This window comes from Emydura macquarii, unplaced genomic scaffold (assembly GCF_026122565.2).
Source record: "Emydura macquarii macquarii isolate MOO-44397 ecotype Brisbane River unplaced genomic scaffold, CSIRO-AGI_Emac_v2 contig_915, whole genome shotgun sequence".
Classification (NCBI taxonomy): Eukaryota; Metazoa; Chordata; order Testudines; family Chelidae; genus Emydura; species Emydura macquarii.
The window spans coordinates 611,569-631,934 of NW_027131052.1; the positions used below are offsets into that span (position 1 = coordinate 611,569).

General features: G+C 58.0%; 1 protein-coding gene across 1 annotated transcript in view; it reads right to left on the reverse strand.

Annotated features, from left to right (window-relative positions):
* GBA2 (glucosylceramidase beta 2) overlaps positions 1-20,351 on the reverse strand; it is a 40,422-nt gene extending 20,071 nt beyond the window's left edge. The window contains exons 1-6 of the mRNA XM_067543537.1: positions 19,677-20,351; positions 6,553-6,644; positions 5,893-6,008; positions 4,864-5,082; positions 1,989-2,228; positions 1,253-1,355 (exon numbers count right to left, since the gene is read on the reverse strand). Of these exons, the coding sequence (XP_067399638.1) occupies positions 1,253-1,355; positions 1,989-2,228; positions 4,864-5,082; positions 5,893-6,008; positions 6,553-6,644; positions 19,677-19,852 (946 nt within the window). The 5' untranslated portion in view covers positions 19,853-20,351. The remainder of the gene's footprint in view (positions 1-1,252; positions 1,356-1,988; positions 2,229-4,863; positions 5,083-5,892; positions 6,009-6,552; positions 6,645-19,676) is intronic.
* Positions 20,352-20,366: the final 15 nt, after the last annotated feature.

A 20,366-nucleotide genomic window follows, 5' to 3' on the forward strand; every position in this document is an offset into this window, starting at 1 on the left:
GAAAAAAAATTCAAAGAACTGAACGTGCTCGACTCAGGGGATCTGATCACTTCCATCTCAGAACACTGAAGGAGGGGGCTTAGGAGATCGCTTGTTCAGTAGCAAGGATCTTTAATAAATCTGTCTATGTGGAGTTAACACTGTGTGCTGGAAAAGAGCTAACACTGTACCTATATTTAAGAAAGAGGGAAAAAAGCGCTCTCGGCAATGACAGATACATTAGTCTAATCTCAGCGCTATGCAAGACTTGGGAATGAACTGTGAAGGAAAGAAATGGAGGCAAACGGAAAAGAGATGTAACACAACCTGGGTTCACCAAAGGTAGATCACGCCAAACTAACTGGATTTCCCTCTTTGAGGCAATTCAGTATATACCTAGGATGTTGGTTGCACCTACACTTGATTGGTGAACAGCTGGTCACATACTCGTGTGATTCGGGGTGAAGTGCTGATTGGCTGAGAATAACGAAGTATCCTGATTTTAAAAATATTGTTCATGACAAAGTTGCCCTGAAAAGAACCTAGGGTTAAATTCGCACACACTCCCTGGGCTCGATAAAAAGGGATTCTCCTATTAGCTTCCAGTCTAGGACTGGCTAGAACAATTGGCCAACTGGCAAACCTAGTTTATTCAATTTCAGCTTTAAAATCTGACCTGCATCACAACAACTTCATAAAACTGACCCTCCTTCCTGCGTATAGTGACAAACAGCCAGCAAGGGATGCCTTCGGGGCATAAGGAACGGGATGGAGAATAACATGGAAAGTATTAAAATGCCTGGTCAGAACTTCTGCTGTCGCTATCACGCAGCATGAGAACAAAGGGCCAGGCAATGAGCCCCAAGCTGGACAATTCACAGCTGAGCAAAGGAAGTGGGTTTACACAACGTGCAACTAGCCTGTGGAACTCATTGCTGCAGGAAGTTGTTGAGGCCAAGCATTTAGCAGGAGACAGAGAGAGAAGACACCCATTTCTATGGCTAGCTTGACTATCCAGCGCAGCCACGGCTAGTAACTTGGGCGGGATATTAAAGCTCCTGCTCCAGGGTTAAACCACTCGCTCACTACTGGAGAGCACAGAGAGCTCTTTGTGGGAGGCCTATCATCCCCCGCTGCTACCGGGGGGTTCTCGCACCTGCCTCTGGTGCAGGGACAGAGCACTGAGCCAGATGGATCTCGGGTCAGAGCCAGGCGGGCAGCTCCCTCTGCTCAGAGTTACCCCAGGCCTGAGCCATCCCGCGCAGGGCCTCACCTGCTGGGGCGCCCAGCCGCCCGTCCTGAAGGAGGTCTTGCCACACCTCCTGCCCTGCGCCTGCGGGGTTGAATGCTGTGAAGTGCGTCACCTCTGTGCCGGCCTGGAGCAAGGAGAGACGAAAGTGGGACGTCTTGGGGAGCCGTTGGGTTCTAGCAGCAGGGTTAGCGCCGCTGGGTGACGGAAGCCAGGATCCCGGCAGAGCTCAAGATGATCTCAGGAGAGCCACTCTTGTCCTGGTACCCCACTAGCCCCACCATCAACCCCAGACCCCCGGGACCTGCAGGCCCAGATCTTACCCACCCCTAGCCTACGGAGGGCACGCCAGGGAGGAAGTGCCCCTTAGAGCCTACGACCCACCTTCCTGCCCCTCCCGGGACCCAAGCTGGCCAGGGCCTCCCAATGGCCACAGCCCAGCCCGGTGCAAACACACCCGTTCACGCTTCGCTGGCTCTTCACGGGGTTCAAAGCCCAGCTCCTAAGCTCCAGGGCTGGGGCCCACAGTGACTTCCCTCCACCAGGCTCTGGGGGTGGCTAGAGCTGGAGAGCCAGGGGCTGGGATCTGGTGCCCAGGGATCGGGCCGGTGCAGAGTGAGGGACACGCAGCCCTGCATACGAACCCCAGCAGAATCAAACCCCAGCAGGCTCAGAGCCTCTGCCACCAGCGACAGACATGGGCCACCCCCACCCCAGGGAGCACCGAGGCAGCACCGCACCCCACGGCCTGCCCCTCTACCTTCTCCTTGGCAGAGATGGCCAGGGTGTACGGGTTCACGGGGGTGCAGTGATGCAGCAGGACGCCAGAGACCCGGGCGCCCTCCTTCTCCAGGCTGAAAGGCTCGTTCCAGTGGCCCCCCCTCTTGTCCTCCTTGGTGCCCAGACCATTCCTCAGGGTAAACATGATGGAAACATCCACGTCCTCGTCGCTCCTGTTCTCCAGCTCCCAGACAAACACTCCCACGGGCAGGCTGGTGTCCTGGGGAAACACGGGCGCGCACAGCTCAGAGGCTGCCAAGCACCCCCGCCACCACAGCCAGGGGAGCCGGCTGGGCCACGGCACGGCTCAGGGCACGTCTGCTCCGGGGCGCAAGGGGGTGCTCCAAGCGAAGTGAGCGGGGAGCTCAGGGCTCAGGCACCCAGCGCCGGAGGACAGGTCAGCCCCAAGCAGCAGCCGGGAGCACGCCGACACTGCTGGAAACGATGGGTGACAGACCCGAGGGGATGCCTGGAGCCACCGAACCAACGCGCTCTCGGGGGCACTGCCAGGCCCGGGCTGAACCGAGGCGGGGACGGCGAGAACGGGCAGGGAGCTCGCTGGGAGGCGCTTAGCCAGATGACGCGGGAGGATTCGCTGGGCGAGTCTCGCCGCCGGCTGCCTGCGCTCCTCGGGGAATTGGGGGATCAAGCTCCTTCTGCAGCAGCGTTCCCAGCCAGGGGAGCAGCTCCATGGCGGGGGATTCCAGCCAATACCAGGATCGCTGACAAAGCCCCCTGGCATGGCTGAGCTGGGATGGGCTGAACTGCTCCGAGCTGACACGGACGCCCTCTGATCGGCTGGACCTGGGAGGGGAGGTCAGTGCAGCCAGAAGCTGCTGAGCGTCTCCCCTGGGCAGAGGGACAGCCAAGCACCCCACGGACCCCCACAACATCGGCACCAGGCCCTCTCTGCAGAGGCAGCACCAGAAACAACGCCCTGGAGCCCCCCGCCCCGGGACCTCTCAGCCCTGGATGCAGGCAGCTGGGCCATAGCCCGGTGGGAAGGGGACTGTGTCGGGGTTGGGGACAGATACACCAGGGCAGGCACCGAGGGTCAGACACAGCAAAGGCCAATAACGGGCAGAAAGCCATGGCGGGGCGAGACCCTGTCCCATCTCACACCCCAGACTGCCCCGGGCCGTGGGGGTAGGTGGGGCGGAGCAGAGGGGAGGAGAACATTAGACAGAAATGAGCGAGGCAGAAAGCCCCTGGTTGTGAGCCACACAGCCCTTGCCCCGGCCAGCCGGTCGGCATTCCTGCCCGCTGGGGAGCCCCAGAGCTAACCAGCGGGGCAGGTCACCAGCTGACTGTTCTGCTGAGGGGCTGTCTCCCTGTCTCCCATGGCCGGCTAAATTCTCTGTGCCCTTCCTTGCAGATCTGGGACGCCCACTGCCTCGGGGTGCTGCTGTAACGCACACAGCGGGATAGAGCGTGCCAGGCTGGGTCCGGCCCACCTCGTCCAGTATCCAGACAGGGCGATTAACGCAGCACCTGGGTGGGCACTGGAGTCTCTGCTGCCTAGGGCAGGGGACCCAGCTCCATCCACCACAGGCTGCTGCAGAGCCAGCCCCCCACACGGTGCAGCCACTAGACGGGACAGGGACACGCCATGTTGGGGCAGGATAATCTGCCAGGGGAAGCCTTCCCCTAGGCCAATAGCGAGAGGCCAGGTTAAATCCTGGAGCAGTGGCGCTTACAGCACTCGCCAAGGCTCTTATTTCTAGCATTTCATTTTGTGACACTGGATGCTCTTGTTATCGATATGAGTGTCCCACCCCGCCTTGACTCTGCGGCGCTCTTGGCCCAGCTCTAGCCAGTGGCAGTGAGTTCCACGGGGTAATTGTCCGACCTGTGGGGAGCATTTCCTTTTACCCATTGTGAACGTGCCCTTGTTCCGGTGCTATGAGGCAGGGAGAGCAGACGCCTTCGCTGTGCGTCCCGTCCCGTCTCGTCCCGTCCCGCTGTTCTTACTTCCACCCTTACTCATCTCCTCTCCAGCCCTTTCAATCTCTCTCCAGGACCATGCTCGCAGCCCACCTCTGACCCCCACCCACTCTGTTTATCCAGGGCCAGCCGCCCCTGCGTGCCAGGCCCGTGCCAGCTGCAGGGAGCACAGAGGCTGCCCCTGGCCCCACCCCAGCTTTGGGGAGACAAAGCCCAGGCTGGCGAGAGCCTGTCGGTGCAGTTTTCCAGGCTGTCACCTCTCACACAGTCCTCAGGAACCTCCCCAGCTGCTGGTTCTACCTTATCCTCTAGCTGTGACTGATAACGAGGGCCAAAGACCAGGCGGGCTTTTATCTGCCTTCCTGGGGCCTGAATGACAGGCCCAGGGGCGAGGCACAGCAACGGAGCGATAAGCAGAGGCAGATAAGGAAGAACCTGCTGGTGACAGGAGTTCAGGAGTCTGGGCCATGGCAGGATGGAGGCCTTTCCCACGCCAGAGCCCAGGCCTGGTGCCCAGGCCGTCACTGCCGCCGAAGGGGACTGAGACCACCCCCAACAGCTAGCGACAGTGAACTCGCGTCACCAGAGCAGCGCCAGCTCCACTGGACACCGGAAAGGGGCCGGACGGCTAGGTCTGCCTAGGCCAGCTGGCTCTGGGCGCCCAGGGGAGCCAAGTTCAGTGGCCAGGGTGGCAGGGCCTGGGCACAGCGCACAGGTCAGCCCTGGCGCCTTCTCTGCCAGACGGGAAGCCAGGCTCCGTTCCGGAGACCTCGGGTCCCTCCGCAATGACCCCTCAAGTCGATCAAGGGAGAGAAGCAGGGCCCCGTGAGGAGGGCGGTGACGTGGTGTGGGGCACCCGAAGGTTCCATCAGCAGCTGCTGGTTGCAGGGCTGAAGGCAGGGGAGCCTCACCTGGTAATCGTGCGGGATGACAGGGCTGACCTGCCGGCAGGTGAGCACCATGTCCTGCCCTGGGAGCTGGTACACCGTCCAGGCACGAGGGTACAGCGCATGGTAGAAGGCGTAGTGGCCACAGAAGCCCCAGTTCCAGCCCTGCAGCGTGCTGGGTCTCTCCACAGACAGGACCTGCTGGTAAACCGTCTGTCCCTTCCGGCGCAAGCAGACAGTGAACTGGGAGGGACGAGAGCAGAGACGCTGAGGTGGGAATGCAGGGCAGGCGCTGCTCCCAAGAGCTGGACACACCAACACTGGCGGCAGAGCCCACTCCAGCACTGGCTGTCCCAGGGCAGCTGACAGAGCTGGGTTTGACCCCTCAGGCCCTGGAGAGCGTCTGTCTCCCTAGGCAATCCTGCAGCAGCCCCGGGCTGGCTCAGAGAGGACGGCTGGCCGGAGGGGCTTGGCTCTGGAACTCCCTTCCAAGGCAGCAATGACTGTGCTCATCCGCCCCATGGAACCAAGGGCCCCGAGGGCACTCACAGGGAGGAGAGACCTGGGCAGGGAACAGCCAGCCAGGCTCAGAGGGGCAATGTCACGGGGGAGGAAGGAGAGGAGCCCCTAGGCAGGAGCTCCCTGGAAACAGGAGAGCTGGGAACCTGCATCCGCCAGCTACAGGGCTGGGCTCGTGGATCTGAACAGAAATGCCAGCAAGCCAGGCTGGGCAGCCGCAACCCCGCCGGCCACCCCGTCAGCATGGCTGCCGACCAGGACCATGAGTTCCTCTTCACCTCCTCCTCTACCCTGCTGCACAGCGCCGCTGGTTAACAGCTGCCATGTTCCACCTCAGAGGTGGCGGCATGGCAGTGGGGGTGGTGCGGAGCGATGCCATAGGTCCCTTCTTTGCCCCCTAGGTGCAGAAGGGGGACTGGGCCTTACGTGTGCATCACCTAACGTTGGTAACGCGCCCAGCCCCAAGGAAGAAAGGGCACAACCGGGGAACCAGGCGGCAAGGTGCCAGCGGGAGCAACGCGAACACACACTCACCTGGTCAGCTATGACCGTCTTATAGTGGTACATGCCAGGGTTCAACTGCCATCGACAGAACTCCCCCCGCCAGCCGCGGGTGATGGTACCTCCCCCAAACCCACCCAGCGGGCACCCTGCCGGAGAGACAGGATCAGCAGTGTCAGGAGCCTGGCACGAGAGAGACGTGCAAACACACACACACACACACACACACGCACACACGCACCAGCGGGGCCAGGGCGCACACGCACTAGGAAGGGGCTGAGGTCCTCACAGTCCAGCATAACCCAGCACCCGCCACAGGGGCAGCCCTCGCCTCCCCGCAGCCCCCGCCCCCCTGGGGCAGTCCCCGCAGCCCCCGCCCCCCTGGGGCAGTCCCCGCAGCCCCCGCCCGTACCCCAGGTTACCCACAGGACTCACCTGTCCTGCCATCAGCCCGGCGTAGCCCCACAGCAGCTCTAGCAGCCGTAGGGTGCCTGCCCTGTGCCAGCGTCCTCACCCCCATAACCTCCTGCCTACCCCCTCAGCCCTGGGGTAACCATGGCAACCTTCCCATCTGCGCCCCCCCCCCCACCCCCGGCAGCCCCAGGAAGAACCTGGCAGCCTCCCGTCCAGCTGCGGCACCCCCACATGAACCCTGCTCCCCCCATGGGCCCTAGGGGCGGGCGGGAAGCTCACCGTAGATCTGGCGCAGCGGGAGCGGGTTGAACAGGTCGATGACGGGACTCTTCTTCTCCACGTGTGTCTTCCTGTACCACCACCGCAAATACCTGCGGAGGGGAAGGGAAACCTGAGAGGGGCATAACGGGCTGTGGTATCACTGCCCCCCACCCCGCAAGGGGCACCCCGCTCCCACCCCCACCCGGCCCTGCGGAGGAAGGGCATGAGACAGCCACATGCAACATGGGGGGCGAGATGGCTGGGCTCCCAGGAGGCCAGGTCAAGCGGCGATTCAGCCCGACAACAACACAGCACGCGGCAAGATCACACTTGTCCCTTGAAACGCACTGTGTGACCGAGCCGGACATAACCCATGACCCCAGCGCCAGAGAGAACGAAGCGGGACCCTCTGCCCACCCCCCACGAGGAGAACGGCGCCAAGCAGCAGGGGAGGGGCAGAGTGAGCGAGGAAGGAGGAAGAAGAGCGATATAAAGCATGCAAAGAACAGCGGGGAGGGCGCCTGAGAGCAGGGGGCCTCGGGGTGGTGGGCCGCGAGGACCTGGCCTAGCTGGGTCCCAGCTGTCGTCCATCCTGGAGAGCGCGTTGGTGCCTAGCGTTTGATTTGCCCGTATGGCTGTGGTGGGAGGCTCTCTCTTCTCCCAGGACGGCCAGGACAGGCTCTCCTTGGAGGGTTAGCATGGAGCTGCCCCTTTGCGTGTGAGAGGAGTTTGTGGGAGGGCAGTAGGGGAAATCTGAAGGCTCGGCTGACTCAGAGACAAAGGAGCAGGTTCCACGGGACAGCCTGGCCTGGTGGCAAGGTGCGCTTCTCTGGCACGGCCCGCTGGAGCTGGCTGGAATCTCTGTGGCCGGAGACTGACAACTCACTGACACTGAAACGTTCGGTGGCCAGCGGTGGACTTGACTGAATTTGTCTCAGCATTTCAAAACAGAATTTCTGCTTTCCCAGTTCAAACTGACTTTCCTTTTTGAAATTTAAGCTAATTATAGTAAAAAATGTAATCATTTTGTTTTTCCTGAAACATCAGTTTTCAGAATTTCAGCTTCTCCTCCGGTTCCAGGAAGGGAAAGTTCTCTGAAATCATGAACGTTTTCATGGGATGGGAAAACCGTTTCTCACTAAGCTCTATTATTATTCATGTTGTGTTTTGGTCACTCGAGGAGCCCCAGGCACGGACCATGACCCCATGCTGTTAGGGGCTATACAAGCACGGGGGGGAGGGGAACGACGACGGACGGACGGACGACTCCCTTAAGTATCAGACAAGAGACAGCAGATGGAGACAAGGGAGCACAGAGAAACAAGACAATATTGGCAGTCAGTGGTCTCAGCACACCAGCAGCCTGGCTGTTATGGTTCTGTAGGCACAACGGCAGAGGCGAGGTTTGAGAAGGGATTTGAAGGTGGATGATGAGGTACTTTGTGGATGTTTATGGGGAGTGTGTCCTGTTTCTGAGGGCAGCCTGGGAGAAAGCACGAGGGTGCTTGTTTGAAAACGTAGTTGGGGGGTGACAGATCGGCATCCCGGGCTGATTCTCATCCACCGCTGAGCTGCCGGCTCGCCCCTGGAGAGGGCTAGAAGCGGGGGGACAGGGCGTAAAGGACCTGGACAGTGCAGACAAGCTGCTCTCGTTTGACACCATCGAGCAGAGGGAGCCGGTGGAGGGAAGCAAAGCGAGGGGGTGAAAGCGATGGGCCAGGAGAACGACCTGTGCAGCAGCGTTCGGCATGGAGCCGAGTGCGGCACGGCCAGAGACAAGAGGCAGCGGGAGCTCGGAGGAGTTTTAGTCGTGCTGACAGACAAGGAAAGCCGGAGCTCAGAGATGTGATGCAGCAAGATTTAGACAGCCTGCGTGCGAGGCCCACGTCAAGATGAGCCAGGTGGCAGGCCGGCGCGACTGGCGGCATGGGGACCTCGTCCACGGCGATGAAGAAAGGAGGTGGCGGGGAGGGCTTGGGGCACGATGAAGATCAGGAGCTGTGCTTTAGCCATGCTGAACCTGATCGGACAGCTAGACGTCCCCGAGGAGCTGTCACAGAGACAGGCTGAGCCTGCAGTTTGGACAGAAGGAGCCAGGTCTCTAGCAGAGAGGCAGCTCCATCGTCAGGTCAGCGCAGATAGCAGATCAATGTGCGCTTGTGATTACCCAGAGACAGGGTGTCGAGGGAGAAGAGAAGGGGACCAAGCACAGAGCCTTGAGGAGGGAGGAGGAGAGTCTCCGAAGGACGCACTAAAGCCGTGGTTAGAGATCGGAGGAGACCCATGAGAGGACGAGGTCACAGACGTCAAGGAAGACCAGACTGAACCACGAGGCGCATGGGCGATGGTGTCGAAGGCGGCTGACAAGTCAAGGAGAATGATGGACGTTCGGGAGGAGAGCGAGACGGGGCAGCAGCTGGAGAGGCTGTTTCCAGCCTGGCTCCACTGAACAGCGCCTGGTGTCGTCATTGTCATTACTTCACAGGTTCTTGGGCCAGAAGGGATCAGCATGATCATCTAGTCTGGCCCCCTGCAGATCACAAGCCAGAGAGCTGCTCCAAAGCAATTCCTCGAGCAGTGTGTTTAGAAAAACACCCCCTCGACTGAAAAGCTGCCAGCGATGGAGAATCCATCATGACCCTTGGTCATTCATTCCAATGGTTAATGACCCTCCCTGTCAAAACCGCACGCCTCATTTCCTGTCTGAAACGGTCTCGCTTCAGCTTCCAGCCATTGGTCGTGCTACGCCCATGTATCTGCAGGAGAGATGCGCCCGCCATTAGCAGCATTAGCTCCCTATCAGCGCACGGTCGCTGTCTCTCCCCGCAACGGAAGCTGGGCCAGGAAAAGGAATTACCTCCCCCACCTTGTCTCTCTCTCCTGTCTCGGTATCTCTAGACTGTAGCTGAGTCGCCCCTTCACCTTCTCTTTGCTAAGCTGAACAGACTGAGCTCTTTGAACCTGTCGCTGAATCACTCTCATGGCTCTTCTCTGAGCCCGCTGCAATTTATCAACATCCTTCCGGATCTGGGGCATCCGGCCTGGACACAGGATTCCAGCAGCCGCCGCACCAGAGCCATGTTTAGCATGTTAAGACGCAACAGTATACTTAGCACTGTACCTCCAGCTAATTACTGGGCCAGGCCCAGGGAGCGGAGAGACCCGTGCAGACACAGACATCGCAGATCAGGCACAGAGCGCTGGCTCTGGGAGGGTTAGGCACATACATGCTGATGTGAACCTTGCCCAGGGGGGTTTTGTCTCGAGGGAGACTCCAGTCACTGGGGCAGCTGCTAGCATAAGCACCGTTCACACCAGTGCACTGGGGTTTGAACAGATGCAGCCCATCCCAGTTTCAAACCATGCCTCATGGGACGTGACACGTGCCCTTTGGGTGCTACATAAATAATGCAAATGTGGTCCTGTGCGTAGGGGGCTGTGCAATCAGGTAACGGCTCCCTACCCCACGGCTCCGCAATGGAAAAGCAGATGTGAAAACAACAGAATCCAAGACGGGACACAGCCAGAGCGGGGCCTGGCCAGGACAAGTGGAACACGCTGGGGACGGCCCCTGACAGCATTTCATATCTGAGACGGAACCAAACGACGTTTCAAAGGAATCACTGAAAATACAAACAAACAATGAGCCGGCTTCAGGGTAACCCCTGGCCCTGGGAAGCCTGGCTGTTAGACTGGAACAAGACAAGGCAGGCCTCCTGGCATGGGAGGGAAAGGGTAATTTAGGACGAGCCCCAGACGCCAGTCATGTGCAGAGAGAGAATGAATTGCGGGTCTGCTCGCGCCACTGTGCTGCTTACGTTTGATGAGGGATTGCAGGAAACCCAGAGCAGCAAATACAACATCCACTGAACCAGGAAAACATACACTGGCCATCAGCGGTGGGACACAGACATTCACCTCCTGCTCAGAGGACACCTTGTGCAAACGACACAGCCGAATAGGCTGTCTGGCATGATTTGAACAAGGCCATATGTGGACAGTCACCTGGCCTGACTCCGGGAGATGCTGGTCCCGGGCAGTAACACACTGCAACCGCCTGCGAGACTCCAGGGCACTGGCCTTGGAAGCGGGGGAGGGCGCTGGCCTGACCCTAGGGGTTTCCCTGTGGAGCAGTACTTGGCATTTGACCCATTCTGAGCTCCGTGCAGATATTAACTAATGAATGGGCCAGGGCACTCGAACCCCACGGCAGCGGGCATGTTACAGCCTTGACCAGGGATCTCAGCCTGGCCAACAGGTCAGGGCAGCCCCAGGACTCAGAAATGGCCACACTGGAGCAGACAAATGGTCCCTTAGCTCTGCATCCTGCCTCCAAGAGCAGTCGGCGCCCGTGCAGCAGGGGAGGCGTCTGAATCCTGCATCAGCCAGCGTGAGGTAACGTCCCTCCTGGCAGCAGGATGTTCTCGATCCCCTCCAAGCCTCGCCCTTAGTATTAATTATTACAGCTCTGCACGTTCGAAAGTCAAGGCCACCCAGCCCTTCCCATCTTGATAATGCAGAGTGGGGTCCCGGCATGGACAAGGGTGATCCACGGAGCTGAATGCACAGAACGTCCTGGCTGAACTCAGCACCCGAGATTATTTGAGCCAGATCTAACCAGTGCAGGAAGGAGGCCAGGGAGGTCTCACCTGCATCAAGAACTCCTGCAATTTAATGGCATTTGCTTTGCTTCTCCCTCTCTTTAACAGTGATGAATAAACTCCTCTCTAGCGAAGGCAGCTGTGCCTCTGAAGCTGCTCCCAGGTGAATTCTCTGCACTATGATCTCAAAGGGCCAGGTGCACCCAGCAGAGGCTTGCGGTGATTGACAGCCGCAAGGGACTGAATGTTACAGGATCTAGATGGGGTTTTATAGTTCTTTTTGAAGGAGGTGATGCAAGCAGCTCAATGGGGTTAGAAGAGAAGTTACTGCCTTTGTACATGGTGGCAGAGATCCCAGACTTACTGCCAAACACGGTCAGCTGTTCCTGCACCTCAATTTTTATGTCTCCCCCTTATGGTCGCCCCCCACTCACCCCCCCCCCCCAAAACCTTGTGTTTGACAGTCAGATCTGTTGATACCATTATTCTGCTTTGACACTGCTGAGCTCACCACTGCGGTTCTGCATGGCAGAGCAGCTTTGCCGGAGGTTGGCAGACACGCTGTTTCAGCAGGAGATGGCAGCGATTGCTTTCTGGGGTGCATTGCTGACCTACCTCACTGTAGGAGATGTGAAGGTGGCAAGGAATGCATGAGGCTTTTCCCTTCTTTCCAGGCTTTCAGGCACCTGGGTGCTTAGCAGGGGGCATGATGCAGCTGTCTCCAAGCATAAGGGGAGGGTGTCAACAAACGAAAACTAACACGGAGTCGATGTCCTTCTCCTGGCAGCTCCCCCAGGGCAGGGAGGCTGGTCCTGATTGTGTCGACCCTCTGGGAGGGAGAGAAAGGCCAGCCATGTGGCGGAGATTCAGAGTGCAAGGCCAGAAGGGACCACTGGGACCATCTAGTCCAGGGGTCCTCAAACGTTTTTTTGCTGGGACCCCCTTTGAAAATATTTCAGGCTGTGGTGACACCCCCCCAAAAAGTGACGACCCCACCCATGCCATGCCACCCTTACCGGCATGCACAGAGGCTGATAGCTTGTGACCCCCCCCCCACAATAACCTCATAAACCCCCCCCAGCCCCACCCCCCCGTTTGAGAACCCCGGTCTAGTTTGACCTCTTGCACAGCACAGGGCAGAGAACTGCCCCAAAACATTCCCAGAGCAGATCTCACAGAAAAACAGCCAGTCTTGATTTAAGAATTGCCCGTGACGGAGAATCCACTGTGACTTTTGGTGAGTTGTTCCAAAGGTTAATTCCCCTCATTGTTAAACATTGACACCTTCTTTCCAGTCTGAATTTCCAGCCCCTAGACCAGACTATCCCTGGATCTGCTGGAACAGATTGGTGAGCTCTCGATTATCAGAGTACCCCAGACAGGTACTTGTGGACCGGAATCAAGTCACCCCGTAACCGTCTCTTTGTTAAGCTGAATATTCAGAGCTCTTTGAGTCTATCGCCAGGAGGCAGGTTTGCTAATCCTGCCATCATTCTCAGCACTCCTAAGCAATTCATCGACATCCGTTTTGGACGGTGGGCTCCAGAACTGGACACTGCAGCAGCCATCTCACCAATGCTGCACACGGAGGTAAAATCACCTTGCTGCTCCTGTTCATTCTCCCCACACACACACACACGCCCTCCCTTTGTGCATCCCAGCCGGACGTTAGCTCTTCTGGCCACAGGGTCACACTGGGAGCTCCAGTTCAGCGATGATTCAACACGACCCCCAAATTGTGCCGGGCGCTCTCTCTCAGTCTCTAACATTTTATCACCGTTGAAAAACTAGGCCACGAGCCACACACACCCTGTTTAGCAGTGATAACAGCCTGTCAGCTGGAGGGAAACCCGGAGCAGGAATCTGTCATTGCTCCCCTCCCAAAATATGCTGCAGCGGCTCCTGCACGTCTGCAAAATGGATACAGCCATGAGCGGCTGCCGCCACAGGATGGGTGCCTGTGGGTCTGCCTACTCCATTGCCTCCCCCCTCCCCGGTACCTGCCAGCGTGAAACAAACCTCTTTCCACCTTCTCCCTTGCTGCTGTGTGACACCAACAGCAAAATGCGTGCCTGCGGCCCAGAACGTCAGAACCTTTTCTTTCAGCCTCTGCAGCTGTTTGCATAAATCAAAGGTAGCATTTATCCTTGTGACAGTCTCAGTTCACACTCGCACAAGCACACACACTGCCCTGCAGGTGTCCTTCCCCAGGATCCCAGCTCAGCTTGTGAGCCTGACTCATCAGTCGGATGCAGGAAGCAGGGGCTGAGGTGGAAGGGACCAGAATCAAGGTTGGGGGCGAGCTGAGTGAGGCTGATGTGGATAAGGGGCTCCAGAGATCCCCAGCCCTCACCCACTAGCAGTGAATGCAATAATGGCACAGGTACAGTCAGCATTCAGTACGCTGACTGCATAGAGACCTCGCAGGGTCATCTAGTCCAGTCCCATGCACTTACAGCAGGACAAGTATTATCTACAGAGAGACCATCCCTGACAGGTGTTTGTCCAACCTGCTCTTAAATCTCCAATGCTGGAGATTCCACAGCCTCCCTCGGCAATGTATTCCAGTGCTAACTGCCCTGACAGTCAGGAAGTTTTTCCTAACGTCCAACCTAAACGGCCCTGGCTGCAATCCAAGCCCATTGCTTCTTGTCCTAGCCTCAGAGGTTAACGAGAACTATTTTTCTCCTTCCTCCTTGTAACAACCTTTTATGTACTTGAAAACTTATGTCCCCCCTCAGGCTTCTTCTCCAGAGTAAACAAACCCGTTTTTTCAATCCTCCCTCACAGATCACATTTTCTAGTTTGTTGCTCTCTGGACTTCCTAAAATTTGTCCACATCTTTCCTGAAACGCTAGCACCCAGAACTGGGTGCAATACTCCGGCTGAGGCCATTTCAGCACGGAGCAGAGCGGAAGAATTACTTCTCGTGTCTTGCTTACAACACTCCTGCTAACACATCCCAGACTGAAGTTTGCTTTTTTTGCAACAGTGTGACACTGCCGGCTCAGATTTAGCCTGTGATCCACTCTGACCCCCGATCCCTTTCCACAGCACTCCCCATTGTGTGTGCACACGACAGAGCGTCCTTCCCAAGCGCAGAATTCTGCACGTCCTACTCCCCCAGCGCACGGCGTGGCAGCCACGCCACGATGCCCTGAACCAAAGCACCGTGTAACCACACTAGGCCAGCACGGCCCCGTTCCCTTGTAGTGACACCACACGTACTGGCTTTAGGAGTCGCTCCGCTCGTAGCATTCCGGTCCAGAAGTCCAGCACTCCTTCCCCCACAGATAGCCCCACCGGCATGACACGACTTCAGCGCATGTGTGGGACAGAGCACCAGTATCAGCGAGCACCACACGCTCGTCCTGGCCATCAAAGCTGCTCCTCAGCTCAGAGGCCCCAGAAATTCCAGCCCTCAGCCGTGACCGTGGGACTGGGCTGGGAGCTCTGGTCGAAAACGGTGAGCCTGCGGCCCTGGCGCGAGCAGGCTGCCTCAAAGGGGGAGGGCAGACTCCTACCCCCCGGCCCAGGCTGTCCCCTGAGGCTGGGGGCGGGAAGCAAAGAGCCGGGCGCCGTTGGGGGATTACAATTGCACAAGCGATGCGTGTGACACACTGTATCACTCTAAACCTCCGTCACTGTATCAAGAGAAGGCCCAGGCTGTCCCAGCGCCGGGGCCGCAGTAACGTTGTGTCCGCAGAGCACATGCAGCGTGTGTGTTACACAGGACGGGACGGCTGCTGAGGAGTGAGCCTGCGGGCAGGACACAAGCCTGGGACTCTGGTTTCGAGGGCAGCAGAATGGACCCTGACGAGCATCCTGTCTGCACCGCCCAGGCCAGAAAACACCAGGCAGTGACCCCACACCTGGCCAGCGCTTGGTCTTCGAGCACAGGACGCACAGCTTTGCAGTGGAGACTCGACACACCCCGCACTCCGGCCAGGAGCACGCTACAGACTGTGTCGGTGTCACCACGCCGCTTCCGGGTGTGAAAAATTCACCCCAAGCGATGCCGTTACACCAACCTAACCCCTTGTGTGGGCAGCGCCATGGCGACAGGGGAGCGTCTCCCACCGACATCGCTACCACCTCTCGCTGAGGAGGATGAACTCGCTTCGGCAAGACGCTCTCCCGTGGGGGTAGGAGCGTCTTCACTGCAGTGCTACGGCGCCGTACGTGTAGACAAGCCCGAAATCGTTCCACGGGTCAGTCTCCCTCCCTGTTAAACATGTTTGCCTTATTCCTCATCTACCTTCAGCTTCCAGCTGTTGGACTTCGCCTGTCAGATTAAAGAGCCCCCTGCGACTGGAAACCTCCTCCCCATGTAAGTCTTCGTAGCTCTTCACTTTCTGTTCAACTAACCCGAGGGAGGGAGCGTCCTCAGCGTCTCAAAGTCAGGCAGGTTTTCTAGCGCACGTCGTTCTTACGGCTCTTTTCTGAACCCCCTCTTTGAAGTGCGGCCACCAGAATTGCACCGAGTGGCCAGGAATGGTCTCGCTACTGCTATTTACCCATAGGGTAACATCTCTCTGCTCCCACTCGCCTGCTTATACACCCAGGGTCCTGTTTGCTCTTGGTCACTCCAGCACCCTGCAAACTCACACTCCGTTGGTTCCCCTGGGACCTCCTCAGGAGTCACTGCTTTCCAGAACTGTCCCTGTCCTCCACGTGCAACCTACATTCCTGGTCGCTAGACTTACAGCCTTGCCTTTAGTTGTATGAAAAGGCTTGTTGTTCAAATGAACCCAGCTAACCATGCAGCCCAGATCAGCCTGTATAACTGGACTGTCACCAATGCGCAGACCAGCTGCAGACTTTACTGGGACGGACTGACAATATCCGGTAACGCCCTGAAAAAACTGATTCCAATCACCATACACTGGATCGAAAGACGTGATTCCTGATGGAATTAGAGTTAATGCCTTGAGACCCATTGCTGGTGCGGCACTGTCCGTACCTGCTCTAGGGGGGGGGGGGGTGCTAATGAACTTCCTCCGTTCTCAGCCTTTGAAGCCACAGCGCCTCTTCCCTCCCCTCCCCCAGGATACCCACATACTAGTTCCAATTGGGATCCCCAGAGACCACCAGGTAAAAAAAGAGACTGTTGGATAAATTGCGGAGTTTAAACTGGCTCAGGGCCTTCCTCCCAAGCCAGCAAACAGGGCCGTGGAGGGTCCTGATCCTGGACGGGGCCTTCTGAGGCCCCATAAGACTGGATGCTTGCTCTGAGCTGAAGCGGTGATGAGCTGGCATCCCCGGGGGAGGGAGGGTGAATCAAAGGACTGCTCATGCCAGAATCCAGGAGCTCTGCTGAGCGTGTGAGCATGTAGATTCCTTCACGACGTTTTCTCAGTCATGCTTTTTCCCTTCAGGATAAAGCAGGCATGCACAGCAAGGGCTGTGTGGCAATGGGTGTCTGCAACAATCACTCTGGTATCAGCCTCTGAAGAGAAAGCAAGCAGGTCTGTTAAGGCAGTCTCTTTCCTGGGAAACAGACAGTGAAGGCAGGGACCTGTGCAGCCTGGGAATACCTTGGTCAGGAGAGAGAGAGAAGCGCGCCTCCACCCAGAAAGGCAAGGCTGGGGAGCTGGAATCCAAGAGTGGGCATCTTGCTGAACCCCTGAGCGGAAACACAGGCGCAGTCGCCCTGAGCTGAGACATTTACCACAATGAGCCCCAGAGACCTGCTCGCTAGATGTGCTTTGTAACCTTTGACTGTGCCTCCGTTCCCAGTCCGTACAATGGGGACTCCAGCCCTGCCCTGGCTCCCATGGCTGATGTGAGAAAAACCATCATAAAGGTGATCAGGCTCAGAAACTACAAGAAGAAGGGCCATGCAGGAAAGCAAGGTAGGCATATAAGTGTTGTCAGCAGCAGTGGGGACCTTGATCAGTAACATAATATCACCGTTAACACCCAAACAGTAACTTTTTAAACCTTGAGTAACTATTGATATAAAAACATGGTGCAGCTCTGAACAAACATTTTCCAGTCTATTCATAGCAAAGAATCCCACACACTTCATCTCTCAGACTGGGGTGGTCATTAGGGTCTGACGCGCTTTCGACCCTCTCAGACAAATTTTAGGCACACGAGGTACTTTTTAAAAGTCATAACTGACCTTACACTACATTTTATCACCACCAACCGCCAAAGAAAAACCAAGCGGTTCACAAACTACAGACACGCGACACTGACGCTAACTCAAAATGAGCTTACAGAGACCTTTTTTTCACCCCTGTGAAATGGAAATCCTGGTGCAATCTTAACTACAGTGGCACTACTGCCCAATTAGCATACAGCATAGCTCCAGCTGTGTTTTCCTCCGCTGCTAATGATCAAGGCAAGGAAAAATCAGCCCCAAGCAGAGCTTCCTACAACTAAGGACAGGAGACGTGCAGAAGACTGTGAAGTCCACTTCAGACCTTGCCATGGCGATCTATCCACCCAGGAGGTGCTCAGATCTGCAGGGACAGGACCGAACACAAACCAACAGACAACCAGAAAGGATGGTAACTCCTCTCCAGGAAATCCCTTTGCCCCTCATGGTGAAGATGGTGTCTGCCCTAGCCTTTACTCTGAAGAACCTCCCCCAGTTGCTGCTCTGCTGACAGGTGGAAGGGTGGGAACGCTGCTAGTGTCACGGCTGCTCGTAGGCGTGAGTTCTAAGCACGGCCCGCTAACCCTGCTCAGGGCAGGTCTGCACGACCCAGGCGTACCAACGCGGGCAGCTGATCCGCACCACTGCTCCCGCCACTTACATAGTGGAACCACACTGGCATTGGCGATGGTGGGAAACTCTCAGCAAAGACATAACGTAGTTAAGGTTTTAGTGACCCAGATGTCTCTCCCACCACATTTCTACCTCACAGACTCCTCTTTGCTTTTATAGCTCTGGTGTTTGTTTTTCCAGCTCTCCCCATAATCTCCACCTACCTGCCAAAGTTTCTGTTCACCTCCCTGGGCTGGAATTCTCATTGTTTCAAGGTTGCTGGTTTGGTTTGGAGGTGTTATGTTTTTGGACTTGGAAAGCTCTCACAAACAAACGTTTTCCTGCCTCTTAGTTCTCCCCTGGGCGTGCCAAGCTAGATGGACTACGTGGGAGGTTAAGAGCCAACTCTGGCAGTCCCTAGCTCACCCTGTGGATTTCAACTTCCTCGTTTTGCCATTAAGTCTGGTCTCTAACCAATGAGCATCACTGTGGTAGGCAGTGCTGATGCAGTGGTGTTAGTCCCAGGATATTAGAGAGAGGGAACTGAGGTAATATCTTGTACTGGACCAACTTCTGTTGATGAGAGAGACAGACCCTCCAAACACACACAGCTCTTCCTCCGGCTGGGAAAAAGTCCCAAGTCACAGCGAAATGCCAGGTGGAACAGATTGTTTAGCATCAGTGGTTAGCACATGTTGTAAGGGATCATGCCAGGTGGAGTGGCCCATTAACTACAAGTTATACTTTCGCCCTTCGCAACATCCCCCGAGTTCCAGAGGGTGGCTGTGCATTGTGAGAACAAATCCTTCCTTTTGTTTGCTTTAAAGTTGCTGCCTACTAATTTCACTGGGTGACGACTGGTTCTTGTATTCCCTGAAGGGGTAAGTAACTTTCCTAGTCACTGTCTCCCAGGCCACACCAGTCACGATTTTACAGACCTCTCTCAGACCCTCCTTCCTTGTCTCCTTTCTAGGGGTCTGATATTTGTTTATAAACACAGGGCAAACTCAGCCAAGGTGCTGTGAGCTCAGTGCCTCCTTGCCCCGTTAAATCATTCACACTCCAGGAGCGATTCTCTCCTTTGCAGGCAGTCTGCACTTCATTGGGTTTCTCTTCCTCTCCTCCCCCCTTGGATACTTCATGCGTTTGTGGGCCCCCCTATTGCCCCAGTGACGGGTGCAGCTGACCAAGCCGCCAGCCCAAAGTGGCCCCTGGGGGAGGGGAAGCAGGGCAGGCTGCATGGTCATCCCCGGAGTGGGGCCCTCCTTCGTCGGGTGGGGCTGTTTGGAGACTACAGCCCTCCAGTTCAGCGTAGCCCCTCGCCTGTCCAGGTCACTGGTCCCAGCTGAGTACGACTGTCACCGTCACAAACAGCATCCCCTGGCCACCTCCCCCCGCCCCGTGGCTATAGCGACTCCCCTTCTCACTCTACCCCCCCTCCCCCACGGTTACAGCACCCCCCAGCACAGAACTCTCCCCATCGGTGCAGGTTTCCATTCCCCACTGCAGCCCTGCTCTAAACCGTTCATCGTTTGAATTCCAGCCCCGGCCACCTCGCCATGGGAGCTGCCCCTGAGCGGACGGGAGCTGCACAGCCCCGAGGGGACGGACACCAGGGTGCGGACAAGCAGCCCATCCAGCAGGCCGGACCCGCCCGGGGGTCGTGGTGAGAAGGGCCCTGGGACAGGCCAGGCCGAGCGCCCCAGGCAAGCTGCGGGTGGCCTTGGCTCCTTCATTCCCGCAGAGAGGAAGGGCCCCGGGACAGCGGCGCGTCGGGAAGGGCCGGCATAGCGCCCGCGGGCACGGACCGGCCCAGCACCTACCGCATGCCCAGGCCCAGGTGTTTCAGCACGTTGGAGGCGGAGACGTCCGAGGCCTGGTAGGGTTTCCTCTTCTCCGCGAACTCGTGCGCCAGGCAGAGCCGCCAGCCGGCGGGCGGCACCCGGTGCCCGCGGGCCGTGCCCTCGAAGCGGGCCATCAGCTCGGCCGGGCCCCCCATCGCTGCCGCCGGCCCAGCGGCTCCGGGCTGCGCCCGGCGAGGGTCCGGGACTCAACCGACAGGCCTGGCCGGTGCGCCCGGCTCAGCCCAGCTCAGCCCGGCTCGGCCCCGGGGCAGGGTCGCGCAGGCCGGGCCGCGCGCCGCCCGTCACAGAGCCCGGGCCAGGTCACGGCCCCGATCCCGGCCCCGGTCCCGATCCCGGCAGCAGCCGGCTCCCTGCGCCCCGGGCCAGGTCACGTCCGAGGGACCCGGCCCCAAATCCTCCCCCCGCCCCGGGGCTGAGCCCGCCCGTCCGTCAACACAGCCTGCCTGCCTGCCTCCCGTCCGTCCGTCCGTCCCCCTCGCCCCAGGGGCTGTCTGTCTGTCTGTCTGTCCGTCTGCAACCCCCGCCCGAAGACTGCCCGGCTGCCTGCACTCCCCGCACTGTCTGTCTGTCTGTCTGTCCTGCCCGAGCTGCCCCGCCCCGCCCTGCCTGCCGGGGACTCTAACCTGCCCGCCCCGCCCCGCGCGAGCT